The sequence below is a fragment of the Sebastes umbrosus genome, chromosome 10 (assembly GCF_015220745.1).
Source record: "Sebastes umbrosus isolate fSebUmb1 chromosome 10, fSebUmb1.pri, whole genome shotgun sequence".
Classification (NCBI taxonomy): domain Eukaryota; kingdom Metazoa; phylum Chordata; class Actinopteri; order Perciformes; family Sebastidae; genus Sebastes; species Sebastes umbrosus.
In genome coordinates, this window is record NC_051278.1 from 16437121 (window position 1) to 16462229 (window position 25109).

Consider the following 25109-nt stretch of genomic DNA (forward strand, 5'->3'; position numbering starts at 1 on the left):
TTTGTAAAAAAACATTTTATTTTAAGTCAAGGAAACATGACAGTAATATATATATATTCGGTTACAAGACACGGGTATAAAGTTGTTTATCCTAAAGGACAGAAACCAGAACTGTGGTGTTTCATTTCCTCCTTCCCCGCCGCCCTCTGAAGCCTCGAACAGAGCCGTGACCGAAACACACGGTTGTGGGGACCCTGAGAGACGACAACAACAACACGGCTGCTGGTTTATATCTCAGATTGTTTATCGTTGAAATAAGAAAAACTTTAGTAAATATTATGAAGACATCAACTCACATACATTTTAATTATACAATATTGCACGTAAATGATAGAAAGAACCCTTCCTACAGTTTGCTTAACCCAAACTGAACTACATAATGGCAAAAGTTTAAGACTGTAATCTTAAATTCCCAGAGTTAACCCTAAAAAAATGGTCTCTCTTACAGGGCTAAAACTGCCTGAGAATATCCAGTAATTTCCAGCAGACCTGTTGAAAAGACTAACCTGTAGGAGTATCGTGGTTTTAGTGGCTGTGTGCTTGTATTCCCCGCGCTGTGAGCTACAGCAGAAAGATCTTCCTGCTCCTCAGTAGAGGCGGACTTTGCCATGCCTTCCTCAGACACATGCGTCTCCATGGATTCTCCCTGCTCGGGCTGAACAGGCCGTACATCACACATAACCTCACACACACCCTCAGACTCACAAACATCATCCACTACCTCCATGGCGGTGTCTTTCTGCTGCTGTCTCTTTGTCTGCTGGGTTCTATCAACAAAGACATGATATTTGATATACACATACAAGGGTATTTAATGAAAATGCTGCATAATGATTTAACACTCGTTTTAGCCATTTTGTTCGGTCAGAAAAATTATACAAATATATGCATTGAAAGCAATTTGCACTGTTGCTGAGCTTTTATAGGAAAGTTCACCAAAAGTTACACATTGGTTTCAATAAAGCAGTGAAGAGAATCTCAGTCTATAACTTGCCTTATCATCTTATGTTAACAGGAGTATATGAAATAGCAGAGTGAAAATAGAAACGCTGCTTCAACACTGCAAGATTTTCAGTTAAGAGGCATAAATCCTGTTTACTATGACAAACATGGACTCCCCTAGATTAAAACATTGCATAGAGAAATATTTCTAATGAGGTTTTGCTGCCATCTAGTGGACAAAATATGCAGTCTTACCCTCTGTCCTTCTTGGTTTTGTCAAATCTGAAGTCTGGAGGATACTTGTGAATTCTTATTAGGTGGTCCTTTCTGTGTTTACTAGTGCTGAACTTCTGTCCACAGCCCTCCACCAAACACTGGTACTGAAAAGCGTGAAGGAAGTGTCAGGGGAAACTTTAAAGACTCTGTAGTCATCTGCAAAGAATGCTTAAAATATTTCACTTTATTTACAAGCTTTTTGCTTATAGCTTGAGAGCAAGACAATAAAGATGTCATGGGAAAGGACACAACGTCAGACTGGCTTACCATATCTTGCCTCTGGGCGAGGATAGTGAAGAGAGAGTCGTGCCACTCCTGAATGTGAATGTCTAGGAGCCGGGCACTTGGCAGGGAGCGACGGCAGGAGCAGCACACGTGTCTGTGAAGGGAGTTGTAGTGGTGCTCATACTCCTCCAAAGTGCTGAAGACGGCACTGCAGCCGGAAATGTGACAGGCAAACTCTGAAACACTAAGAAAAGATAAGAGGAGGAAGGTGAATGACAGCTTAACCCTCACTGGCATTACAATGAGCTTCAGTTCAAAAGGGAAGAATCCACAGCTGTTAGCTAACAGATTTCTTGTGGTAATTTGTTGTTTGCTGGTTTATTTGTCCTATTTCTGGAGATAAATGGTCAAATAGACTAATATACTATTTAAGTGCTTCTTTTAGACTGACCATTTCACACTATATTTAATAATTACAAGCATGGAAGAATGTAATGTAGAAAACACAGAGATACACAATGAAGTTGTCAACAAACAGCCCCAATAAACGAATAAACAATAAATGTTTTGAGGGGTGTGATTCTCACATTTTCAATTCTAAAAAATCAGTTTAGTCTGTAAAATAGTACCAAAAACATATGAGTCATACGCAAAATGATTCAGGTGTGACATATTGGTCAAATATCATAACATTTCTTCAACTCACTAACTCAATAGCAACAATGTGAAGGTAACTTGGGAAAGATCATTTCAATTAATTTCAATGTATAACGCAAATTAGCTAGGACTTTGTGGTACATTTTCTGAAATAGTTTCATTGAGTTAAAACATTAATTAATTCAGGATCACTTAGCTAGCTAAAGTTAACTGTTGTTTTGTTGTATTTGTGTCTTAACTGCATTTGTTTCAGGTATTTGTTTGCTAGTAAATCATGTATGCATGTGCATATTATATACTTTTAATGTTCTTTGCTTTTCAATGCAGGACATTATCCTCCCTATAATAAAGTTAGCTAGAAAAAGTTTTGTTTGTTTTTTGTTAAAGGTCCCATATTGTAAAAAGTGAGATTTTCATGTCTTTTATATTATAAAACAGCTTTAAGTGCTATATAAATACTGGTAAACTATCGAAATACTCAATATACGGAAAAATACACACACAGCCTGTATTCAGAAATTGTGCGTTTGAAACAAGCCGTTAGGATTTCTGTCCATTTGTGATGTCACAAATATACAATATTTAGACCATTACACGGTTTTAAACGGAAACATTCTAATTGTGTCCCAGTTTATTTCCTGGTTGCAGTGTATGTAAATAACATCAGCTGACAGGAAGTAAACATGGACCCAAGCTGTTGCCAGGCAATGTAATTCAGTTGAAATGAGCTAAAACGGAGCGTTTCAGACGGAGGGTAAATACAGGTATATTCAGGCCGACAGTATGAGGAAAATAAAGTGTTTTTTGAACATTACATGCATGTAAACATGTTCTAGTAGAAACACAAAATACAAGTATGAACCTGAAAATGAGCAGGATATGGGACCTTTAACTGAACCAACACAATCTAACATTAGCTACTACAAAAACTACCACTACAAGAGCTGATATTAGTTTCCATACCTGAGTGCTGGCTTGTCCTCAGCCTCTGAGATGTAGAGGTCTTGCAGATACATGTGTCTGTAAATGTCTCCATCCTGTAAACAACATGCAGCATGATGGAGTTATGTTAGCTAATGTTATTCAGGTGCTGCAGCAGAATGATGTTGTTGCTATGTTACCTGGAACAGGGTTGCTATGTTACCTCAAACAGCTGGTGGTCCCTGTGCAGGTGGATGAGCTGCGGGGTGAAGATGAACGGGTTTCTCTCCTCCTCTTCCTTACTCTGCCTCGGCTCCTCCTGTGTGTCTTCATCGCAGCTTTTTACTAACACATGTCCCTCTGTTAGGAGTCGGACCATTTCTGTCTGCTGCAGCATCGTTCCCAGGTGTTCATAGTAACTCTCACGTTAACCAGGTAAAGAGCTGCGACTGCCGCCACGAGCTTTATGTTTTGGTTGTAGTTGTCGCGGAATGACGATGTCATCTAATATGTTTTTTTTTGGCGGGTTGCTGCCACCAACTGGCCAGACTCAACATCATCCACAACAGGATGAGCTAATTAATTAGGTCATTTTACTTATTATTTATTATTATTTATTATTTGTTGTTATTTTTTATTATCTTTGTATTATTTATTATTATTATTATTTATTTTTTCCATTATTATTATTATTATTATTATTATTTTATTATTATTATTATTATTATTATTATTATTATTTATTCATTATTATTATTATTATTATTATTATTATGATTATTTATTCATTATTATTATTATTATTATTATTATTATTATTATTATTATTATTATTATTAATATTATTATTATTATTTATTCATTATTATTATTATTATTATTATTATTTTTATTATTATTATTATTATTATTTATTCATTATTATTTTTTATTTATTATTCATTTATTTATTAATTTATTATTATTTATTTTATTTTGTATGGTATTATGCAACACTGACAATATAAACTTGATGGGTTAGGGTTATTTATTCTTATTTATTTATTTATTCATTTATTCTTATTTATTTTATTAATAATGTGTGGTATTATGCACCACTGACAATATAAACTTGATGGGTTAGGGTTATTTATTCTTATTTATTTATTCATTCATTTATTCTTATTTATTTTATTAATAATGTATGGTATTATGCACCACTGACAATATAAACTTGATGGGTTAAGGTTATTTATTATTTATTTATTTATTTATTCATTCATTTATTCTTATTTATTTTATTAATAATGTGTGGTATTATGCACCACTGACAATATAAACTTGACGGGTAAGGGTTAATGTAGTTTCTTACCAGAGAAGGTCTTGTATAACGTTAACATTAGATTAGCTCTGTGTCAAAATCTTACAGTGTTAATTATTCAGTTGATATTTCTAAATTAGCTACATGATGATTGCTGGCAAAAGAGTCCCTCAGAAATATGTTTCAATTGTAATGTAGTCCTGTAGGAATTATGTAGGTGTTGTGCAGGACAATAAACTATACCTGCAGGACTTCATATTATGAAATTACTGAGTGAATCTGACATTATTCTGCCATTTCACCAGTAGGTGGCGACAAAAAGCCACTATAAGGGGCTTTGCTGGGTCTGCTGTCATTTTAATATTGAGTACTGGGCGTTTTTTATAATAAATAAGGAGGTTCCCATAATTTAATAGTCTGCTTTTGATCTGCCCAGTAAAAATCTGTCTACATGTTGTACTTTAGTGTTAATCTAGTTTATATGTGTCATAAAAGCGTCTGTCTGCCTATGAGTGGTAAATGGGGGAAAACAATGTCTGAAATAGAGAAAAACTTTCAAATAGACCTCAGAAGAACTTCTTTACGGGCTTGGGTGGTGACGCATGTGGTTAGTCAACCTCAAATGGTAATTTTCAGGATATTACACAGCAAAGATGGGCGGAGAGCTGAGGAGCCTTTTTCCCTCAGACTGCTGAGCACACAATGACAGAGTCCATCCGGTAGAGCATCATGCCACATTCTGGATATTTTATATGGATTTTCTTCTCCTCATGGGGTAGGACTTTACTTTACTTTGATTCTTTGTTTCTTTCTTTCTTTGTTTCTTTCTTTCTTTCTTTGTTTCTTTCTTTCTTTCTGCCTTTCTTTGTTTGTTTGTTTCTTTCTTTCTTTTTGTCTTATTATATATCCCTGATATAATTATATTATATATATTATATTATATATCAAGCTCAAGACAGCTCAAGACCCACCTCTTTTCTTTGGCTTTTGAATGTGCTTGAATTGTGATTACCAATTGGCCTTTTATAAATGCTCATTATAACAGTCTTTTACTCATGGATTTTTATCTTGGTCTCTGTCTTTGGATGCGTGAGATTTTGTTGTCTGCTCTGTTGACCTGTTTTTATTCTGCCTGTATGTCTGTAAAGCAATTTGGTCAGCTCATGTTGTTTTAAATGTGCTATAGAAATAAGTTTGACTTGACTTGACTTTATACTTGCAGGAATAATTGCCTGCAGTGTGAGGACTCTACCTCATGTGATGAAGTACCAAACAGTGATACCTCAGAGGCTGAAGGATTCATCTCTCATTAATGATGCTGCTACACATCAGGTAACACACTCTACTCTACAATTTGGTATATATATATTGCCTATATAAAGTTTGAGAATGTATTAAAGTCTCTTTTGCTCTGTGTGTGTGTAGACTTACCCTGATGTACTCCAGTACTCTTTGACGATTGCAAGGCAAAACTACACACTGCACCTGGAAAAGAACAAGTGAGAAAACTTAAAATGTTTGGAAATGTGGTTTTTTTTTTGACTGCAGGATCCACACATACTGTTCTTTCTTTCTTGATTTGTCAATATTATTGATGTAAAAAAACAAACCTGTTCTTTTCAGAGATCTTGTTGGGAAATCATTCTCTGTGACACATTATTCTGATCAGGGCACCCCAGTCACAACTACTCCAGATCTTAGGGTATGTAGCTCTGCATTCTTTCACTACTATTTCACTAACATTAATATAATCCATGTATTCATGATCAGCTTGCATTATCATGTGGTATAGCAGAAACAGATGTCTGTGTTATGAACATTTAGATTGTAAGCCTTAAATGAATGCTTAATTGTAAGATACAGAACACAGAGTGTAGTATACTTGGCCTGATAATCAGACTGAACATTTTGTTTCACTTCATTCATTCTATTTGAATCGCTGAATAAAGGAAGATGTGGGCGATTCAGAGGTCTGGAACCAGGCTGGTGTAATACTACCAAAGATTTAATGTATTGTACAGCCAGGAATGAATTAAGCACAGGATATCCTGCATCACCTGCCCACCCAGTTTTTAGTGGTTTTCTGGAACCGTACAGAGGATTTGCTTTCCTGTATTTGCTCTTTTTTTCAGTTTTGCAAAATGCAGGTGTGGTTTCGTTTGTCGTCAATCTAAAATTAAAGTCCTGAACTGTTAGATATAAGAAACAGGGTTTGTAAAATGCAGATCTTCCTGCACTTATGGTTACAGTATTTCCTAAATACATCCAAATATTTGTCAAGTTTTTTAAAGGTTTTACACCACAAATAAAAAAAATACACAAATTAGTCGTGTTACGTGCATTTTATGCAATAACTGTCAGCAATTTCTGATTTCAAAATATCGGATGTCATGATAAACTGGAAGTTTCTCAACCATAAAGTTCCTCATTATGAGATGACATCACCCACTTCAATTCTTGAGTGGAAGAGGAATTGACATATAAGGTTAAGATTGTCATTTCATCTGACCATGACACATTCAGTACCACATTTTTTGCACTGTGCTTAAGAAAAAAAACTGAGGTGTGAGTTGAAATCTCTCCTTTGGGTCTGTGACAAATAATGCATGTGTGTGTTCAGGTTCACTGCTACTACCATGGGCACATTGTGGGAGTTGAGGACTCCTCTGCTAGCGTGGGACTGTGCTCAGGAATAAAGTGAGTAATGCTGGATGTCAGGTGTTTTTTTTTTTCATCCTGTATCTCTAATTACAAAAAGATATTGTTTGTCAAAGTAGAGTGCCAAACTTAATTAAACCCATGATGATTTGAGACTGTAAGTCTCCAGCTGTGACTCATGTGTGCCCAATCCAGAGACAGGATCTGTCCCTCAGCATCCATTTCCTCCATCACGATGACCATTAGGACTGCATGTAGCTCTGTGTCGGAAAACCTGTAACCAAATCAACAAAGGCCATGCAAAGCTGCCTTCTGTCTGCTAGAGAAGACATGTCTGTTAGTGTCAATATCTGTGGAAGCTGGAAAGCATGATAAACAAGGACAAGTCCTGTAATCAGTTAAATTGAGATCTGTTTGAGAATTAGATGTGCTGAAGAAAAATAAACTGTTTTCCTGTGTCCACTCTGAAGTTCCTGTTTTGCACTACAGGGGCTTTGTGCGTCTCCAGGACCAAATGTACCTGATTGAACCTCTGGCTGGCACCGAGGCGGGACAGCAGGACGACATACAGAGCTCAGAAGCTCACAGTGCCGAGGGTCTCCATGCTGTTTACAACTACAAACACCTGAGGAGGAAGAGGAGCTCCTGTTCCCATGGAAACACAACCACTTTCTATGATCACGGAGCTCGTCCGTCTGGACTGTTCCAGCTCGGCAGCCTGGTAAAGACGCACAGCGTGGACTCATACAGAAATACACCAGGGCTTGAAGCCTACAGCTGATATCCAATATTTTGTGCTGCTTTCTTTTTTACATTTGACAATTTTGATGCAACAAAACAAGAGGAGGGATATGCAGTAAAATATTACCCTAACTATAGCTCTGTAAAGTATCACAATACACAATAGTTGTTGTATCATAACAGTTCTGTATTAAATTTATGATAAAAAACAAACACTTTCCCCTAGATATAAAAAAAAAACCAACTAACAATATGAGAGCCAAAAAAAGAGTTAAAGTTATTTGAAAATTACAAAGTTTTTGTTGCACTTCATATTAGCATTCAGTTCAACAACAAACAAACAAATTAAGACAAAACAAAGATAATGAATAAAGGGGACCATGGTTAAGACACACCAAGAGAGACATAATAGATCTTGATAGATTTGGAAATTATTACTGGACATGACTATTAGCTTGAAACATAATTTTGCATATTTTAATAGACAAAGTGACACTAATGCATCAAACTAATTCCTTAAGATGATCATAATATTAATCTTGTAGTGACAACGCACCCCTGCTCTGAAAACATTTGGACAATGAAACACTAAAACGTTAGATTTTTGGGCTATATTAAATATCCTTAAAACCAAACTTTTATTTGTCCAGTTCAACTATGTTCTATGTGTTTTATTGGTTTATTTTACACTTTGTATTTTATTTTATTTTTATCTTATCTTATTTATTTATTTTATAAGCACTTTGTAACAGTGTTTTGAAAGGTGCTATACAAATACAAAGTTTATTATTTTGTAAAACTTATGTGTAACCATAACAGACACATGTGCCTTCCACCTTTTGTGTGATTCAGAAAAGCAGAGCTCAGACCAGAGGCCGTGCAGGAAAACCCAAGACAGTGGAGCTGGTTGTGGTGGTCGACAATGCCGAGGTTTGATTCCCTATTTTCCTTTCTCTGACTCAGTCAGTTTTTGCAGATGCAGCCTATTTATGATAATGATCTTGTGGATGACACACATTTCCCTGGAGAAGTGATATCTGAGATGTTGTTGCTTGTATTACTAATTCAAACAATAATTTATTTTTTAGTACAAGAAGTTTGGCAGTAAGAAGACGATAGAGGCCAGAGCGCTTGAAATAGCAAACCACGTGGACAAGGTATGTTTGTTTCTCTGTAGTTTATCTGTTGCTATGTTAAAAAAAAACTTATTTTAGGACAAAATTCTGTGTAATTTTATGCAATTTCCATTCTGGACTAATTAAGTATTCTATCTATTTTTACCAGTAATTCAGTAATTTATTGTATTTCCATTGGCGGCAGTTAAAACTTTCAACCTTGCTCACAATGCAGCACAGCCACATGTCCGGCACTTCATCAGACTTCTTCACTGTGGATTAAATACAAGAAATCTGTCCTGATACTATCTGTACTTTACTGACTGGAATCTGATCAATAAAAAGGAAGGAGAAGTTCTCTCACTGTGAAAATCTAACTTTAACTGTGAATCTTCACACCTAAGCTGTTATGTTTCACACGTATCCCACAATCCTCTTTGCATACTCTGAAAGAGAAGAAGGGCCAACATGAATACATCATCAGACAGCAACAGATCCAACAGTGGTTTCCTCTGACAGCATTATGGATGTGGTTTTGGGATTTGTAGCATTACGTGTTTGACTCCTTCACATTCAGAAATACTGATTTACTTGACAATGACAAATGGCTTCATTCAGTTTCAGGTTCATTTCAACTTTCCGCTCTGTTTCAGCTGTATCGCCCCGTCGGTGTACGTGTGATGCTGGTCGGTCTGGATATCTGGTCATACAAAGATCAGGTGGAGGTCAGCACTAACCCTGAGGTCACCCTCAGTCGCTTCCTCCAGTGGCGTCAGCGGAGCCTGCTGCCGAGAACCAAACACGACAACGCACAGTTCATCACGTAAGACGCAGCGTTTTTTAACTCCCCACTTAAAAGACAATACCAAAACAATGTGTGTTGTACTGTTAGAGCTGGTGTCTAAACATTTTTTCCCCTTCCTCTCTCAGAGGTTTGGATTTTGAAGGTTCCACTGTCGGCTTAGCCAACACCAATGCAATGTGCACCTCTAACTCTGGAGCTGTCAATGAGGTAAATATATATATTTTTGTAACATTTCTGCATGAAAATATAGAAATTAAAAGGAAAATAATGGGAGTTGTGTGATGTTGATTTCCACTTTCCACACAGGACCATAACACAAACTCAATAGGAGTGGCCTCTACTATTGCTCATGAGATGGGTCACAACTTGGGCTTGTCCCATGACTCTGAAAACTGTGTCTGTGGTTCCTTAACATCGAAAAGAGGCTGCATCATGGCTGAAAGTGTTGGGTAAGCTCAGTTTCTCACTTGCACATAAACTTCCCCAAATCTACTATTCCTAAACCCAAAGTTAAGCTAATATTTATCTTCTTTTTTCTTGTTCTTGCTATCTCTTCTTCTAGCCTCGTGTATCCAGAGCTGTTCAGCAGCTGCAGTCAGCAGCAGCTCAGCAGGTTCCTGGAGGAGATCAACCCGGCCTGTCTGCTGGATACTCCCTCTACTGATCGCGTCTACGGAGGGCCGGTGTGTGGAAATGCCTTCCTGGAGCCTGGAGAGGAGTGCGACTGTGGCACTGTAGAGGTTTGTACATCACACAGGGTGCCTACGCATAATCACACAACCAAATCACACAAAGGAGACTGGATCATAATATTGTGCACCCCTCTTGTCCGTCTCACAGGAGTGCAAGAACCCCTGCTGCAATGCCACCACCTGCAAACTTAATGCAGGAGCCCAGTGTGCAGAGGGAGAGTGCTGCCACAACTGCCAAGTAAGTGATACTCACTACGTCCTCTCTACTGTAGATGAGTGAAGTCACACTGATACTAACTGTGTTACCATATAGCTAGACACCGTCTGACTCTGCCGTCTGGCTGGTTATGTGTGAGTGTTCTTATTTCAGTAGTCGGTACATCACCATCTGTGTCTCCCTCCGCTCTGCAGATGAAACCAACAGGAATCGTCTGCCGGCCGAAGACAGGAGACTGTGACCTGGCAGAATACTGCACTGGCTTCTCCGCCTCCTGTCCGACTGACGCCTACACCCAGAATGGCCTGTCCTGCAATCGTGGAAAAGGATACTGCTACAATGGACGGTGTCCTTCACGGCACGAGCACTGCAAGAGACTTTGGGGACCAGGTAAACACCAGCGAATTACAGTTTGGTTTTGTTCTTTGATTCTGATAAATCCAAGACTCTTAACTTCCTCTTTGTCATGATCCTGTTTAGATGCCGATGTAGCTCCAGATGCTTGTTTCTACCAGCACGGAAACTGCAGAAAGACACTGTTTAGCCAGAGATGTTCAAGCCGGTATGTAATCAAAAGCCACAATAAAATAGAGTATATTAACAGTGTGGTATTGTTGGTTTTTGGCATCATTGCTTTGTGGTTTTTGGTTACAGAGATCAATCCTGTGGGACACTTTTCTGCAACGGCGGCTGGGAGTTTCCAGTGACCTCCAGGAAGTCCTTCTACAAAATAGGAAATGGAGAAATATGCAACGAGGCAACTATGAACCCTGAAGATAACTACCCTGCAGATCTGGGCATGGTGCCTGTTGGTACCAAGTGTGGCAGCAACATGGTAAGAAAACTGCCCATGTTGCTGTTAGCAGCTAGTTAGCATCAACAAGGGGACTCCAGGGGCCAATGGCATAAAGATAAACCTAGTCGTTGTCTTAAATATAACATTATGCCAGACTTGCTATAGACACTTAAATTTACCTGTTGCATAAAGCTTCCATACGAACTATTTCCATTGAAATAGTTAACTAATGCTAACTTTCCTACTGCAATTAAGTCGGTCTTAATATTAAGGCAACTGACAGGCCTAATTAGACTAGTCTAACCTGACAATCTAAGACCAGTCTAAGGCCAAGACTAATCTTAAACTAAGTTTATGCAACTGGCCCCAGATGAGTGAACTGTGTCAATGTCTTTCAGGTATGCTACAATCAACGGTGTCAAGACATCCAAAACATAAAAGTGTACGGAACAAATGACTGCTCTGCTAAATGCAACAACCACGGGGTGAGTAATCTGTTCACTTCACAACGCTTTGGAGCGCCGTATAGCCATGATAACATAACTGACTGTGTGTGTGTGATCTCTGGCAGGTTTGTAACCATGAGAGTAAGTGTCACTGCAACCCTGGCTGGGCCCCACCTTTCTGCGATGTGGAGCATTCAGAACTCCCTGAAGGTATAGCACAACTCTTTATATATGCTTGACCTTTTAATGGCCATGCTTCACACATGGCTGTTTGTGTCTGTTTCCTCTTCTGCTCCGTTTTTTTCCACCAAGATTTAATACTTGAAATAGATTTTCTCATGGACTCACAAACAATTGTGCTCTGTTCTGATGAACACTGATTTAATTGAATTCCCCGGTCAGTCGGTACAAATGCAGTAATGATGTTACAGTGCGCTTTGCATCATGAGCGAGTGACGCAGTCATCCTCGAGCAATATGAAGGCATATTGTCACAATGTGTGTGTATGTGATTGTTTGTTTGTGCAGAGGCAGGTCTGATGGTGTTTATTGTGTCACTGGTGGTTGGCTTACTCCTGCTGATGGTCCTGGTTATTGTGAGTTTGATGTGCTGCATCAAAAAAAGGCGACCTGCAAAGAGGTACAGAAAAGTGAAAGTTATTCCTTTCTTTCGGTCTCTGTTAGATCACAAGATTCAGCCGAACACTTTCTATCTTTAATTTTTGCTTCCGTGTGTATTTCTTTATAGACGCTTCCAATCTACCTCAGGACAAACCAACCCGTTGTTCAGGTCAAGCAGTACAAGAGGCAGCCCTCGCCTCGCGTCCACGCACATCAGCCGGCCTACGTTTGTGGAGTCTTCAACCACTCAAGCCTGTAAACCTCTGTCCTCTGCTACTGCCAGACCACATACTGGAGCACTGAGGCCCAGCAGAGCAGCTCCAGTGGTGAGCTTCCATTTCCATCTAACAGCTGTGTGACGTGATACAGTAACACCGATATTTCCATTGAATCTGAAACCATGTCATTGTGGTGATTAGTTTGGGTAACTGGCCCCAATTTGAAGATCACATGTGGCACGCTGACATACAGTGATGCTATTCTAAATCATAAATAGGCCATTATTGTAAATAAGCTGCAAAAACAGTAAGAATTATGGTTAAAAAAAAAAATCAAGTTTCACATTCACTCATCTCTGTTTTCATATCTTGCAGCCACCTAAGAAATTGTCAGCTGTACCTCAGCCATCATTGATTCAACAGGTAATCTGAACTACTGCTTTGTCTTTATTTAAATGTGGTATTATTTATGTGTAGTGGTGCAGTTTTTTTATTGTTTAAATGTATTTCAACCAATAAATAAATGTTTTTCTTTAGGTTATAAGGCCGTTCATGCAGCCTGTTTCAAGCAAGCCAATCTACACTGAGGTAAAATACATACCGAAATGTCTTATTTTCTTTTTAAGGGCCCTTATTGTTTGCTTTGTTAAATTGTGTATTAATGGTTCTTTATTTATTTTTTTTGTCAGAATAAGCCACTACCTCCAACCAGACCTCTGCCACCACTTGCAACAAAACCAGTAAGTGACATTGTATGTCATTTTACCTACAATTTCCAATATTTGAATTGCCACTTGTTTGAAATGTGAACATCTGCTCTCTAAGATCATGAAGCCAAAGCCTCCGATGCCTCCAGTGAAGCCGAAGCCGTCTGCAGTCCGGTCTCCACTGCCACACACCCAACTGGTATGTATTCAGACGGCAGCAGAGTCAACCGAACTTTCCCTAAATCCTCCAAATCCTGGCAGATGCTATTCAGACATTCCTGTTGTCATTCAAGGCATTCACGTTTATAAAGACGACTGTGGTTTTGGACATTGTCCCAACATAGCAGTGAAATGAGCAAGCAGTGGCTCAGTGTTAGTGAGTTAGTAAGCACATAAACTTCTCCGGGACACCACTGAATAACTAAGACACGTGTAAGAGATTGGAGAAGCTCATCAGCAGCATGTTTGTTAACAGTTCTTGTTTTTTCTAGCTTGCAGGGAGAGCCGCCCTGATGCCCCCCAGCTGGCCCAGATGACAGAGGGAATAATTCCGCCTGGTGTAAACACTGAGATCCTCTGACAGAGGACATTGTTGTTGTCCCACCTAAGAAGGACCAATAAATCCTCTCAGGAGACGCACGTCTGTGTGTTAAAGTGGGAACAAGATCCAACCGAAGGATTGGCCACAAGAAGTGACAGAGCTTTTCTGTCGCTTCTGGTCTCCCTGAGGATTACCGCCGTCTGTGTCTTGCTTATGTAAGCCTTCAGTATGTTGATGAAAACCTGAAGCCGTGATTGACAGACTCTGAGCTTTATAAATGACAAATGGCTATGCTGCCATGATTTTCTGTATTTGTTTTTTTTAAGGGAAATGTCTCTCAGCCTTGATCGTTGTGAACACATTATGAGGCAATTGCACTATCGATGCTGTAACTGTTTTGCTAAATTACTATTCCCTCACATGGGTTTTGGTACTGCTTTTCTAAGAAATAATGTTGTTAAGGGATTTTAAAAATGGGCACCAACGTGGGCACTTTACAGATTAAAATTAAGGTTTTAATTAAGGACATACCACAGAAGTTATGCCTCTTTCTTAAACTTTTTTTGTACTAACCTTACGTATGCTTGACTTTGGGAGACTGAATTATCACACGCCTGTTTTGTTTTGTGTGACTTGATACGTTATTGATTGTAATTCTTCAAGGGATTTTATATATTGCATATTCTATGCAGAAGACACAGTCCTTCACTCATAATGCCAATGACTGTGGTCTTTCTTTACAATGAGCATTCTGCCTTGATTATGTCCTGCAAACTTTGAACTGAAAATTCATTTGTTCCTATTTATTGAGATCTTTTTGTCTGTGTGAGATGGAGCTAACAATAAAAGTGAATCACCAAAATCACAGTGTTTCAGTCATTTATGACACGTTGGCGGCATCAGCCATTTATTTTTTTATTGAGTGGTCTGCTGGGGCAGCAGCATCTCGGCTGCGGAGAGGAAGAGACTAAACAGAGTGATCAGGAAGGCCAGCTCTGTCCTGGGATGCCCCCTCGACACAGTCGGGGTGGGAGAGAAGAGGATGATGGCTAAGCTGTCATCCATGATGGAGAATGACTCCCTGCAGCTGTTAGACTCCACAACCAGCACTGCTCCCAGTAGACCACATACACACCAAAAACTGACAATAACCTGATATTTTCTAATTGTCTATGGTGTTGCTAGCTTTACATCCTTCATCAGCCCTTCAGTAACAGACTATAGCAGAAGTTGCTACCTGAACACCCCTCCTGTCAGCTCATTCAACAGGTCACATCTTGACCACGATTTTTAGGGAATAGAAGCAGGGTTAAAAGTCCACTAAATACTTATTCTCCTCTCAGACTTTGGAAACAACACCTGAATGTAAACCTCAACAGAAAGGAGTACTCACAGTCACACGTTTTGGCATTATAATATTTTAATTCTCTCTGTGCCCCTAAAATATTGGCTTTAATGGTACCCCACCTTGAGGCCTGGGTTAAATAATGGTGAAGATGACTCACTGTCCAGGAGGGGAGGTCTATTATCTATCCACAACCAGCACTGCTCCCAGTAGACCACTTTTACACTTACACATCAAAAAACTGACAATAACCTGATATTTTCAGGTGGAATTTCATTTCATTCTCACTGTGCAATATCATTTTCCACTTGTGCAATTTTGTTAATATTCTGTTTATTGTCAATACTGTATATACTGCTCCTATTTTTATACTTCCTTCTATTTAAATGGTTCATATTTTGTTACACTTTGTTTGGCTTTTTTTTTAATGTGTTAGCTGATGCATCTTGTTTTTTGCACTATCCCCTTTGCTGCTGTACACTGCAAATTCCCCCACTGCGGGACTAATAAAGTAATATCTTATCTTATCTTATCTTAACTAAAACATACTTTATATTTGCCCACATTGGCCACAATCTGGTAAGACCAAATAGCATCTTGCATGTCGTTATATATCATTTATATTGTTTTTTTAAGATTGAGAAAGACAACACTGATCTCTTAACCACTTAATCTGTCATCCAGGAGCCACATAGATAGAAATTATTTGTTATAATGTACAGTATTGTGTATTTTTCTAGAGTCTTAATAGTCTGTTTATTGTCAATACTGTATATACTGCTCCTATTTTTATACTTCCTTCTATTTAAAAGGTTCATATTTTGTTACACTTTGTTTACCTCTTTTTTTTTTACTGTGTTAGCTGTTGCATCTTGTTTTTTGCACTATTAAAACAAAAGTAGGTTAGTTAATAGTGAGGATTCTAGTGTTGTATTGAAATAGGTAATTTTGTTAATAGTCTGTTTATTGTCAATACTAAGATAAGATAAGATAAGATAGAACTTTATTAATCCCGAAGGAAATTCTTGTGCCAGAGATTGCTCAAAAATACAACAAAATTACAAGTTTCAAGTGTATAAAAAACAAGTGTATAAAATAAAAAAGTACTATTTCTAGCACCAGTACCTAATAGAATAACAATTAAGTAAGATACATTTAGTAAAATTAGTAAATAAGACAAGATAAGTAAAATAAAAAAGGTAAAGTAAGCTAACAAACAGAAAAATAAGTAATATTGCACATGTTGGACATTAATATTGTCAATACTGTATATACTGCTCCTATTTTTATACTTCCTTCTATTTAAATGGTTCATATTTTGTTACACTTTGTTTAGCTCTTTTTTTTACTGTGTTAGCTGATGCATCTTGGTTTTTTTTTGCACTATCCCCTTTCCTGCTTTTGCACTGCAAATTTCCCCCCTGCAGGACTAATAAAGGAATATCTTATCTTATCTTATTTATCATCACTCACATCCAGACTCCATCACCTGTGTTGTCATAGGTACTGTAACTAGCGGTCGCCTAGCAACGCCTCAAACAAACCTGCTGTCGAGGGGAAGCTAACAAAGCTAGCTCAGTAGTTTAGATCTTTACAAACTGTCCAGAAACTTTAAGAAATAATGGACCAAGAATTGAACGAAGAGGAGCTGCAGCAGTTGTACGCGTGGATAGACAAAATATCTCTGTCCAGGCCGAAAAGACACATCACAAGAGACTTCAGCGATGGAGGTTTGTCCACTTAGCCTTGCTAGCAATCCCACAGGGAGGTAACAGTTAGTAACTAAACAAGCTCTACAGGAGTAATATGAGCTCTACTGTCTGCAGCTGCAATCATCTGTGTTTGACTGTTTATTTACTCACTTGGTCTGACTCTGCTCCTCTCTAATCTCTGTAGTGATGGCTGCAGAGGTTGTCAAATACTTCTTCCCAAAACTTGTTGACCTGCACAACTATATTCCTGCAAACTCCACACAGCAGAAGATCAGCAACTGGCACCTTCTCAACAGGCAAGACACCAGTCATCATATGTGTTTACTCAAAAGTGCATGTATGCATCTAATGAAGGTGCATGAATGCATGAATGCATGAATGATTTAGATTTACATTTGCACAATCTGACTTTGTCAATATGTTCACATCTCCACAGATCATCCTTTTTTTTTAATTGTTTTTTCCTTTATTTGGTTTTACTCAGAAATTTACATAAACATACTTGAATGAATGAATGACTTTATTTCGAACATAAAAATAAATAAAAACAGATACAAAATAATAACAAAGAAAACACGAGTAATGGTGTCCGAAAAGGAGTAGGTAGAAGTAAAACTTATATTTACCTACCTGAACCTTGACTTCTAAATCGGGTATGATCCGAACCGTGACTCCTAAACCGCGAATGAACCGAACCTTGACTTCTAAACCAGGTACGAACCAAACCGTGACTTCTAAAACGGGTATGAACTGCACCGTGACTTCTAAACCGGGTATGAACCAAACCTTGACTTCTAAACCGGGTATGAACCGAACCGTGACTCCTAAAGTGGGTAGGAACCGAACCATTTCCTTACATTGTATAGACCAAACAACTAATCGATTAATCAAGGAAATACTCAACAGATTAATCAACAATGAAAATAATCGTTAGTTGCGGCCCTGCTTTTCAATAAAAACGTTTGAGGCAGAACTTTTGTTAAGCACTACCAAGGGCCTCTGCATCTGGTCGTGAGAACCAATCCAACACACACCCACTCGTCCTCTCCCAGGCCACTGATATGGCACACAGCCAGCTACAGATTTATGGGTCCTCGCTATAAACAAATTGCCCCCCTATGGTGTTCATCATCACCACGCATCATCGTCAGTTAAACCACTTTGTTCATAACTAGTTTTGATTTTTTTATTCATTTTATTAGAAACATATGTGTTTTTTTCTTCTTCTGTGGACAGGAAGGTGTTTTCCAAGCTGAACTTTCACGTACCCGAGGAGACAGTGAAGAGGATTGTACTGAGCACTGCAGGAGTGATAGAGCCTGTACTGAACGCCCTCAGGGACAAGATCGACAAGAAACTGGAGCAGACTACAGATAATATACTAGTGTGTATTGTATGACACACTCTTCCGTTGTAGCTAGAAAAATAACCACAATTTGAACACATTTTTCTTTTGAACTCAGGATTTGGAATACTATGACACCAGGAACCAGGAGAAACCTCACACAGGTAGAGTATTTTCACAAAATACCTTTTATTTCTTTACTCAAACTTTCTTCACTCAATCCACACATTTAAAAAAAAAAAGTTTCCCTCTGACCGACATGTCTATTGCAATATTTGACCTTACGCCACATCAAAGGACATAGCGGTTTCTGCAGAACTTACAACAAGAGGTTACTGTGCGTGAAATAGGGAAATCAACTGGATTACAGAAACAGAGACTGCTAAATTAACAAGAATGTGATGACTGTGTTTTGACTTTACGCCTTATGCATGATATATCCTTATTAGTTCCTTCCGTTAGTGTCATTTGTGGAGTGTATTAGCGGACACAGTCTGTCTGTAACCTTGACTGAAGCTGCACAATTTGCCTTTTTTAGCAAAGGAGGGGAAGTGGGTGTAATTTTAGACTATTTTTAATTGTGCTGTATTTACTGGTCAGCTGACAAACACAAAATCAGCATATTCAAGACACACTGAGGGGGTTTTTGTGTGTCTGAGAGGACTGTTTGGTGACTTCTGCGACGGCTGATTCTGCCTCTGAAATCATATTATTTCCAAGATCTTCTCTACTTCCTGTCCTGATACTGTCCACGTCTGTGTCCTGCTAACAACTCTCTACTAACTAATCTCTCCCAGCAGCTGATAGCAGCGACCACACAGAGACACAAACACACCTACATTTACCAGCATCAGACAGCACTGATTAGAGAATGCCGCGACCTTTAGGAGTGAATCGGTGACGTGTCTTTCCTCCGTTTCCCACACCTCATCTGTCCCTGAAACAACCCCGTAAAGCTGACCTCCAGGCCAGCGCCTCCTCCCTCTGCTCTTTCCTCTTCAGTCTGCACCCCATCCGCTATCAGACACATAGTCCAGGTCCTCATATCAGCTCCCAACATCACCAGATGGCCTTTATCACTGGATTGAGCTCAGAATTGCAGGACTTAAAGGCGTCCTCATTTTTCTCTTTCTCCATCTTCTAATCTTACTTTCCCGTTTCTCCCTTTCTCTGCTCTCGGTCATCGCCTATCTGCCTCCCATCCTCCTCCCTTTACCCCAGTTGTGTCCATAAGATTTATTGGATGAATCCCTTTAGGTTTCTAACAACAGCAGAGGTTTTAGTCATCACATTAGGTTCACATTTTAGTTGGAGAAATGTCTCAGTTTTGTTTTGTCGTCTTCAGAAATTCCTCGGACTGAAGTGAAACGTTTGGCTCCGCTGGCAGGAGAAGATGAAAAGAGCAGAATAAAAAATGGGTATGACCAAAATGTTGCTTTTAATATGAATTAAATGAATCAAAAGCAGAGTTTATAATAATAATAATAATATGTCTTCTGTTTATTATTGTATAGTAAACCGCGGCACACAGTGCAGTTTTACTCAGACATGGACCCTACATTACAACTAATCCTGCAGGAAAAAGAGCAAGCTGTCATGGCTTTGAAGGAGACTGTGGAGGTACACACACACACACACACACACACACACACACACACACTTGAATCCTGGAAACACTCGGCTGACTGTTTGAACATCTGCAAACAAAGTCATCTTCCGTTTTGATGTCCTGTAGGGGAAGAGCTTTGTCATACATGTAATATTGTTGCAGATGTGTGTGTGTGTGTGTGTGTGTGTGTGTGTGTGCGTGTGTGTGTGTGTGTGTGTGTGTGATACATATGCGTCATAAGCTGTTTCAGCAGAGGTCAGTGAGTCAGTATCTGCTCAGCGGATATAAGTGTTTTTTCTTCTCCGCCTGTGGCCACATCTGCATGTTAAGACAGAATAGTGACACAAATGTGCAACATCTCCTTTTGACACTTTAGGAAGTTTTCATCAATGGGATATTTCACAGTTTTAGAAATAAACCTCAATTAGTTTTACCACATCCGTTTGCATCTGTGTGTGTGTGTGTGTGTGTGTGTGTGTGTGTGTATGTGTAGATCCTGCAGATGAAAGTGAACAGGTTGGAGCATCTGGTTCACTTGAAGGACATGCGTATTGAAGATCTGACGCGGCATCTGGAGACATACAAAGCAAAAGGCAACACGCGCTGATACAAACGTGTACACAGAGAATATGTTATAGTAGCTCTGCGTTATAACCCTTTAACATCAACTCCAATACAGTTGTTAAAAGTTTTGGTCAATGCAAAGGATCAGTTCATATTCTGAGATTATTGTCCTACCTGCTAAAACACATCACACCTGTTGAAATGCACCAGCGGAATTACAGATGTGTTGTGTTTTAATGTGTCTTCTTTTTGAAGTAAAGTGCGTTTTTGTGATGAAAACGCAGGGGTTTGGTAATTTAATCCCCATTAACGTTAGATAAATGTATGTAAAAGTAATATAGTCACACTTATATAACATGACAAGTGCCTGTTTCAAGAGGATTTATCTGATTTGACATTGATATATTTTAATATCATGATTTAACAAGAGCAGCGCAACAACTGTCTTCTCTATAATATAACTATTTTTGCAGATATTGCATATTATGTCCTTGTGTTTAAACCTTATCTAACGAGATTCTACTGTAAATGGTTTACGAGAATTTGAGTTGTTTAATACAGACAGTCGCTTCTTTGTGATTTTCATGTGTTTATGTACCTCCAGTCGTCTTTGACCTTCTGTGCCTTTACACAGCCTATGACCTCTGACCTCTAAGTGCTCAATAAATCAACTAACCTCTTTAACTTTCAAAATTGTCATTTTAAACACGAGCAGAGTGTAGGAAATCAGCAGAATTGAAGCATTGAAATGAACCAAACTAAATTATATGCGGTGTTAGGTTTATACCCACGTGGCTGTCTGTCACTCTGTCACTGTCAAATCTAAAATTACATCATTCATTTTCTATTCAACACTTGTTCCTGTTCAAGTGTGAAGATTGGTCAAAGATAGAACACAGATAATGATGACTTATAATTTTCCACTGTTGCATTGGTTTCCGAATAAATGTATGACGAAGCTGCCGGATGACCAAATATAGTAAACCACAGCATTGAAATATAGTTTACTTCCCTTTCTGAAGTATAAGGTCATTCCAGTGCGATGGGGTCGAGCGGGTTTGTTCATATCATCCTCTAGTGTCTGTCTGTCCCTGTGTTGTCTATGATGTTGCCCCCTCTGGTGTAGAATAACGAGAGATAGGTGACCTGCTGAGCTGCATCAGGAGTGCTGCTGTGACTTGTGTTGATCACCTTTATACCACCTAATCAATCATCATTATCAAGCTTACAGCAATATAACTCTGAGGTACAAATCTAACATGTTTTAGTATTGGTACTTAAAACATCATCCATCACTTCAAGCTAGGTGGCTAGGTAGTGAACTACTAGTTGTCAAGCTAACCACTAGCACACTAGTCAGTCACAACAGCTCCCCAAGCTTCTCTCTGTTTTGTCTGTACTGGGCCATTTGCTCTAAACAGAACTATTATAAGTTCACATTCCTCTTTTGTGGAGCAGTTTATACTCCAATAGAGTACGTTAAATAAAAGTGGATGGTGACAGACCGCTAATAAACTACAATCGAGTGAATAGAATTCCGGTTCTCTCTGGAAGTCAATTGGTTTTTTAAATGGGTTTCTTGTTGGATGCCTGAAATAAGGTCTGTGGTTAACACAAGCTGAAGAGATTTTAAAGTTTTGTTCTATGACATAAAATACATCAGTTAATACCCCACTCATTAATTTTGAAGTTTTTACGTGTCTTGTGAAAAAGGCGGTTGCCAACAAGTGGCTAAATGAGACTACTAAACATCATCATGACGACTCGTCCGCCTTTACAACTTTGTTGTGTATACTCACGTTCATGCGACAGTCGCGCAGTTTTTTTATAACTTAACGTTAGCTTTTTACTTCTGGAAATTGCATTCACACTTCAAAAATCATAGAAGTGGTGTTCATTTGTGAAGATTTTCTTGCTAAACAAAACGTGTAAGTATCATAAATATTTGTTTGCCACAGAGTTTATTTTCTGCAATAATCCAAAACTCAATGGAAAAATCTCATTGGCTTTTTGTCGAGGTAACCCAGGGCGATGCTAACTTACCGGTTGGCCTACAAAAATATCCCTGGAGCACTCTATAGCTTCCTCCATTTTGGACTCTCAGGTTTTCTTCGTCCCCTCAAATGTCAGCGCTGTCAACGCGGTTTGTTATTGATCAACAGTGCAAATCTAAGGGTCAAAGTTCACCAAAGTTGAACATTTGCTTCACCACTATGAATTTAACCTGTTTTACATGGTGCCTTAACTCAAGATAAGTTATTTCCTCAGAACAAACCTCCATTCAGAGCCAAAGAAGACAGACTGAGTAGTAGCCTACTCCTTATGATGAGTAAACTGACCTTTATGTGTAAAATTGATGGGGTGCCCCTTTAAAGGCTGACTCATGATCCACAACAGAAGAACAAACAAGAACAAAGCACGAATAGGATGATCAAAAAGATTCATAAATAACACCACGTGCCACACAGAACTTTGCAGCTGACTCGAGTAATGACTAAAATCCATCCTGAGGGTCGCCACAGAAATGTAGAGGAGAAAAGTGCTGAGAAATAGCAAAGCTAATGCTCCTTGTATGAGTGTGTGTGTTGCACCAACAACACACATAGGATAGGAATGTGAGGGAGAAGTGCAGAACAGAGCAGTTACTGATGATGGCGCTGACTGCAGCTGATGAATCACATTGGGGAGTAGATTTTACAGGCCTAGACTCAGAGATGAGGGACCACACCCTCGTATCTCTGGGGAGGGACGGATCCAGATCCAGGGAGGAGTCAAGGCTGGAAGGATCACGCAGGATTTGATGATGGGGGACAAAAGGAAGGAAAGAGAAGCGCTGGCTCATCCAGGAAGAAGCAAACATGACCTTGACACCACCTCCTGAGAGGGGAGGGCTTTAAACTCGTTGGCTCTGCACCCCTGACACCAAATCAGACCACCCATTAAAATGAAGCCCAGACATCCACATAAAAACTCCTCAGTTAAGAAAAACAAAATGAGGATTAGTTTATTTACACTCCAAGCATGCTTTGTGATCGTATTTCTCACAAATTCTGACATCAGGAAAAAAGCCAGATCTGGGGTCAAACACTAACTAAACACCCTCCTACTGATGGTTTGGCTGTGACAGGATCTGTAACGACGGAGAGGTCATAAGAGGAAGCTATCCCTCATCTGGTCATTCAGAGAGTGATCACACGCACTCACACACGCTGCGAACGCTTCCTGGAAAGCCTTTGTGAACAGCTGACTGGCCACGCTGAGGTCAGGACTTGAGGTTTAGAGTCAGCCTCTTGGGATGTACAGACTCGACAAACACATCTCTGTTTTTGTAATGTTCACATTATGTGGGTTAGAACAACAGGGACTGTGATAGATTGTGTATGTAAATGTTCACTGAATCATCCTTGTGTCGCCACAGCCACCCGGACATCTAAACAAGTGACAAGCAAACACATGGACATTGTATGAATTCTCACTAGAGTTAGTTACTGAGTTAGTCAGTGAGTGACTGAGTTAGTTAGTTAGTTAGAAACTTTGTTGTCCACAATGTGGAAAACTGTCTTTGGCTTTACCACAATCAACATAAGTTACAAATAAGACAATAGTAAGAAACAATAAAAACATTAGAGGAGCTTGGAGTTCAATCCTATTCAATCAAATACAGTGCCATAGGCCTCTTACAAATGTACAATGTGCAAATTCAGCACAGGATGGGGGTGAGGGTGATTAACTATGTATTTAATTATTTAACAATTTAACTGTGCTTGGAACAAATGATTTCTTATAGACATTTTTGGTGGCTTGTGGCAGTCTAAAGCACCTTCCTGAGGGAAGCAATTCAAATTGTGGGGACAATGGATGTGACGGGTCACTTGTTATGTCAAGAGCTTTCTTTTTTGTATTCAGTTCATTAGAGTGAAATTTTTTGGGGGAATCTAAATGACAGTGATTGAGTTTGAGTTTGTGAAGCAATGTTCAGAAATTATATCAATTGTATACCTTTGAAAAACGTATACACTGAAAATAAAAGTTTGTGAATGTATTAGGAAATATTTGTTTTGGCTCCAGTCAAAACCAGGGGCCAAAATCCAAACTTCTGTTATGTGTGCATGTGTAGTTTAAGTGTCCCACAGAGTATGGGAACTTTGAGTTTCACATAGTATTCTTCTTTAAATCTGTACTCAGATATTAACAATATTTTTCAGTCTTTGTAAAACCTCACAGTTTGTTTTATTTTACATTCTCCATTTTCTTCCCTACAACTTTAGATCTTTTTTTTTTGTTTATACACATTCACAAACTTGCCTTTCTCATGCAGGTTTTACACAGCTTTCATTTCTCTAAACATTATATTGCAGTGGGCATTTTACAGCAGCCCACTGTTCCAAAGGATGGGTTAAATGCAGAGGTCAAATTTCATGTATGTATATGACAAATCTAATACCGTTTTAAGTTTAAGTTTCATTATCTTATTGACCCTTATTTGAGCTCATAATTTGGTGTTTATGCTTTGTTAAACTGATCTTATTTGTCTTTTAATCACCAAAGCTGGCTCATTGACTGAACCAGAGCATTTAGTATTTAACACAGTGTTAGCTCTCCTCCTGTTGGCATCCAAGTGTACTACACAATGTCCACACACAAAGCAGCACAGTTG

General features: G+C 38.8%; 3 protein-coding genes and 1 long non-coding RNA gene across 5 annotated transcripts; 2 read left to right on the forward strand and 2 right to left on the reverse strand.

The window, feature by feature from the left end:
* Positions 1-3514, reverse strand: znf511 (zinc finger protein 511). The gene is made up of 6 exons (XM_037782385.1): positions 3245-3514; positions 3064-3137; positions 1486-1687; positions 1198-1322; positions 507-767; positions 1-194 (listed from the first exon to the last, which is right to left on the reverse strand). The coding sequence occupies exons 1-6, from the start codon at positions 3416-3418 to the stop codon at positions 122-124; spliced, it is 909 nt and encodes a 302-aa protein (XP_037638313.1). The 5' UTR covers positions 3419-3514; the 3' UTR covers positions 1-121.
* On the forward strand, positions 3319-14742 carry adam8a (ADAM metallopeptidase domain 8a). 2 transcript variants are annotated; one of them, XM_037782291.1, is made up of 26 exons: positions 3319-3456; positions 4958-5096; positions 5544-5653; positions 5747-5820; positions 5945-6023; positions 6942-7018; positions 7469-7700; positions 8573-8650; positions 8809-8877; positions 9489-9658; positions 9766-9847; positions 9947-10089; positions 10203-10380; positions 10481-10570; positions 10744-10939; positions 11030-11111; positions 11204-11384; positions 11744-11830; positions 11917-12001; positions 12319-12430; positions 12539-12737; positions 13005-13052; positions 13167-13217; positions 13319-13369; positions 13455-13535; positions 13828-14742. In XM_037782291.1, the coding sequence occupies exons 2-26, from the start codon at positions 5051-5053 to the stop codon at positions 13870-13872; spliced, it is 2646 nt and encodes an 881-aa protein (XP_037638219.1). In that variant the 5' UTR covers positions 3319-3456; positions 4958-5050; the 3' UTR covers positions 13873-14742. The 2 variants fall into 2 exon arrangements, with proteins under 2 accessions (XP_037638219.1, XP_037638222.1); XM_037782294.1 differs by lacking the exon at positions 4958-5096.
* On the reverse strand, positions 12023-17217 carry LOC119495685. Its single transcript, XR_005208532.1, has 2 exons — positions 17085-17217; positions 12023-12420 (listed from the first exon to the last, which is right to left on the reverse strand). It is a non-coding gene; the product is annotated as an uncharacterized LOC119495685 (long non-coding RNA).
* spef1 (sperm flagellar 1) lies at positions 16730-21145 on the forward strand. The gene is made up of 7 exons (XM_037782392.1): positions 16730-16952; positions 17119-17230; positions 18171-18318; positions 18398-18443; positions 19625-19697; positions 19794-19899; positions 20382-21145. Exons 1-7 carry the CDS (start codon positions 16844-16846, stop codon positions 20493-20495), a joined length of 708 nt encoding a protein of 235 aa, XP_037638320.1. The 5' UTR covers positions 16730-16843; the 3' UTR covers positions 20496-21145.
* The last annotated feature ends 3964 nt before the right edge of the window (positions 21146-25109 follow it).

Coding starts and splice junctions, on each gene's coding strand:
- znf511 (XM_037782385.1), bottom strand. CDS start 3,418: ATGCTGCAGCAGACAGAAATGGTCCGACTCCTAACAGAGGGACATGTG. Junction 1,688..3,063: donor GAGGACAAGCCAGCACTCAG/GTATGGAAACTA, acceptor ATCTTTTCTTAG/TGTTTCAGAGTTTGCCTGTC. Junction 768..1,197: donor AAAACCAAGAAGGACAGAGG/GTAAGACTGCAT, acceptor CTTTGTTGATAG/AACCCAGCAGACAAAGAGAC.
- adam8a (XM_037782291.1), top strand. CDS start 5,051: ATGCCACATTCTGGATATTTTATATGGATTTTCTTCTCCTCATGGG. Junction 7,701..8,572: donor TGTTCCAGCTCGGCAGCCTG/GTAAAGACGCAC, acceptor TGTGTGATTCAG/AAAAGCAGAGCTCAGACCAG. Junction 10,571..10,743: donor AGTGCTGCCACAACTGCCAA/GTAAGTGATACT, acceptor TCCGCTCTGCAG/ATGAAACCAACAGGAATCGT.
- spef1 (XM_037782392.1), top strand. CDS start 16,844: ATGGACCAAGAATTGAACGAAGAGGAGCTGCAGCAGTTGTACGCGTGG. Junction 16,953..17,118: donor AAGAGACTTCAGCGATGGAG/GTTTGTCCACTT, acceptor TAATCTCTGTAG/TGATGGCTGCAGAGGTTGTC. Junction 19,698..19,793: donor AAGAGCAGAATAAAAAATGG/GTATGACCAAAA, acceptor ATTATTGTATAG/TAAACCGCGGCACACAGTGC.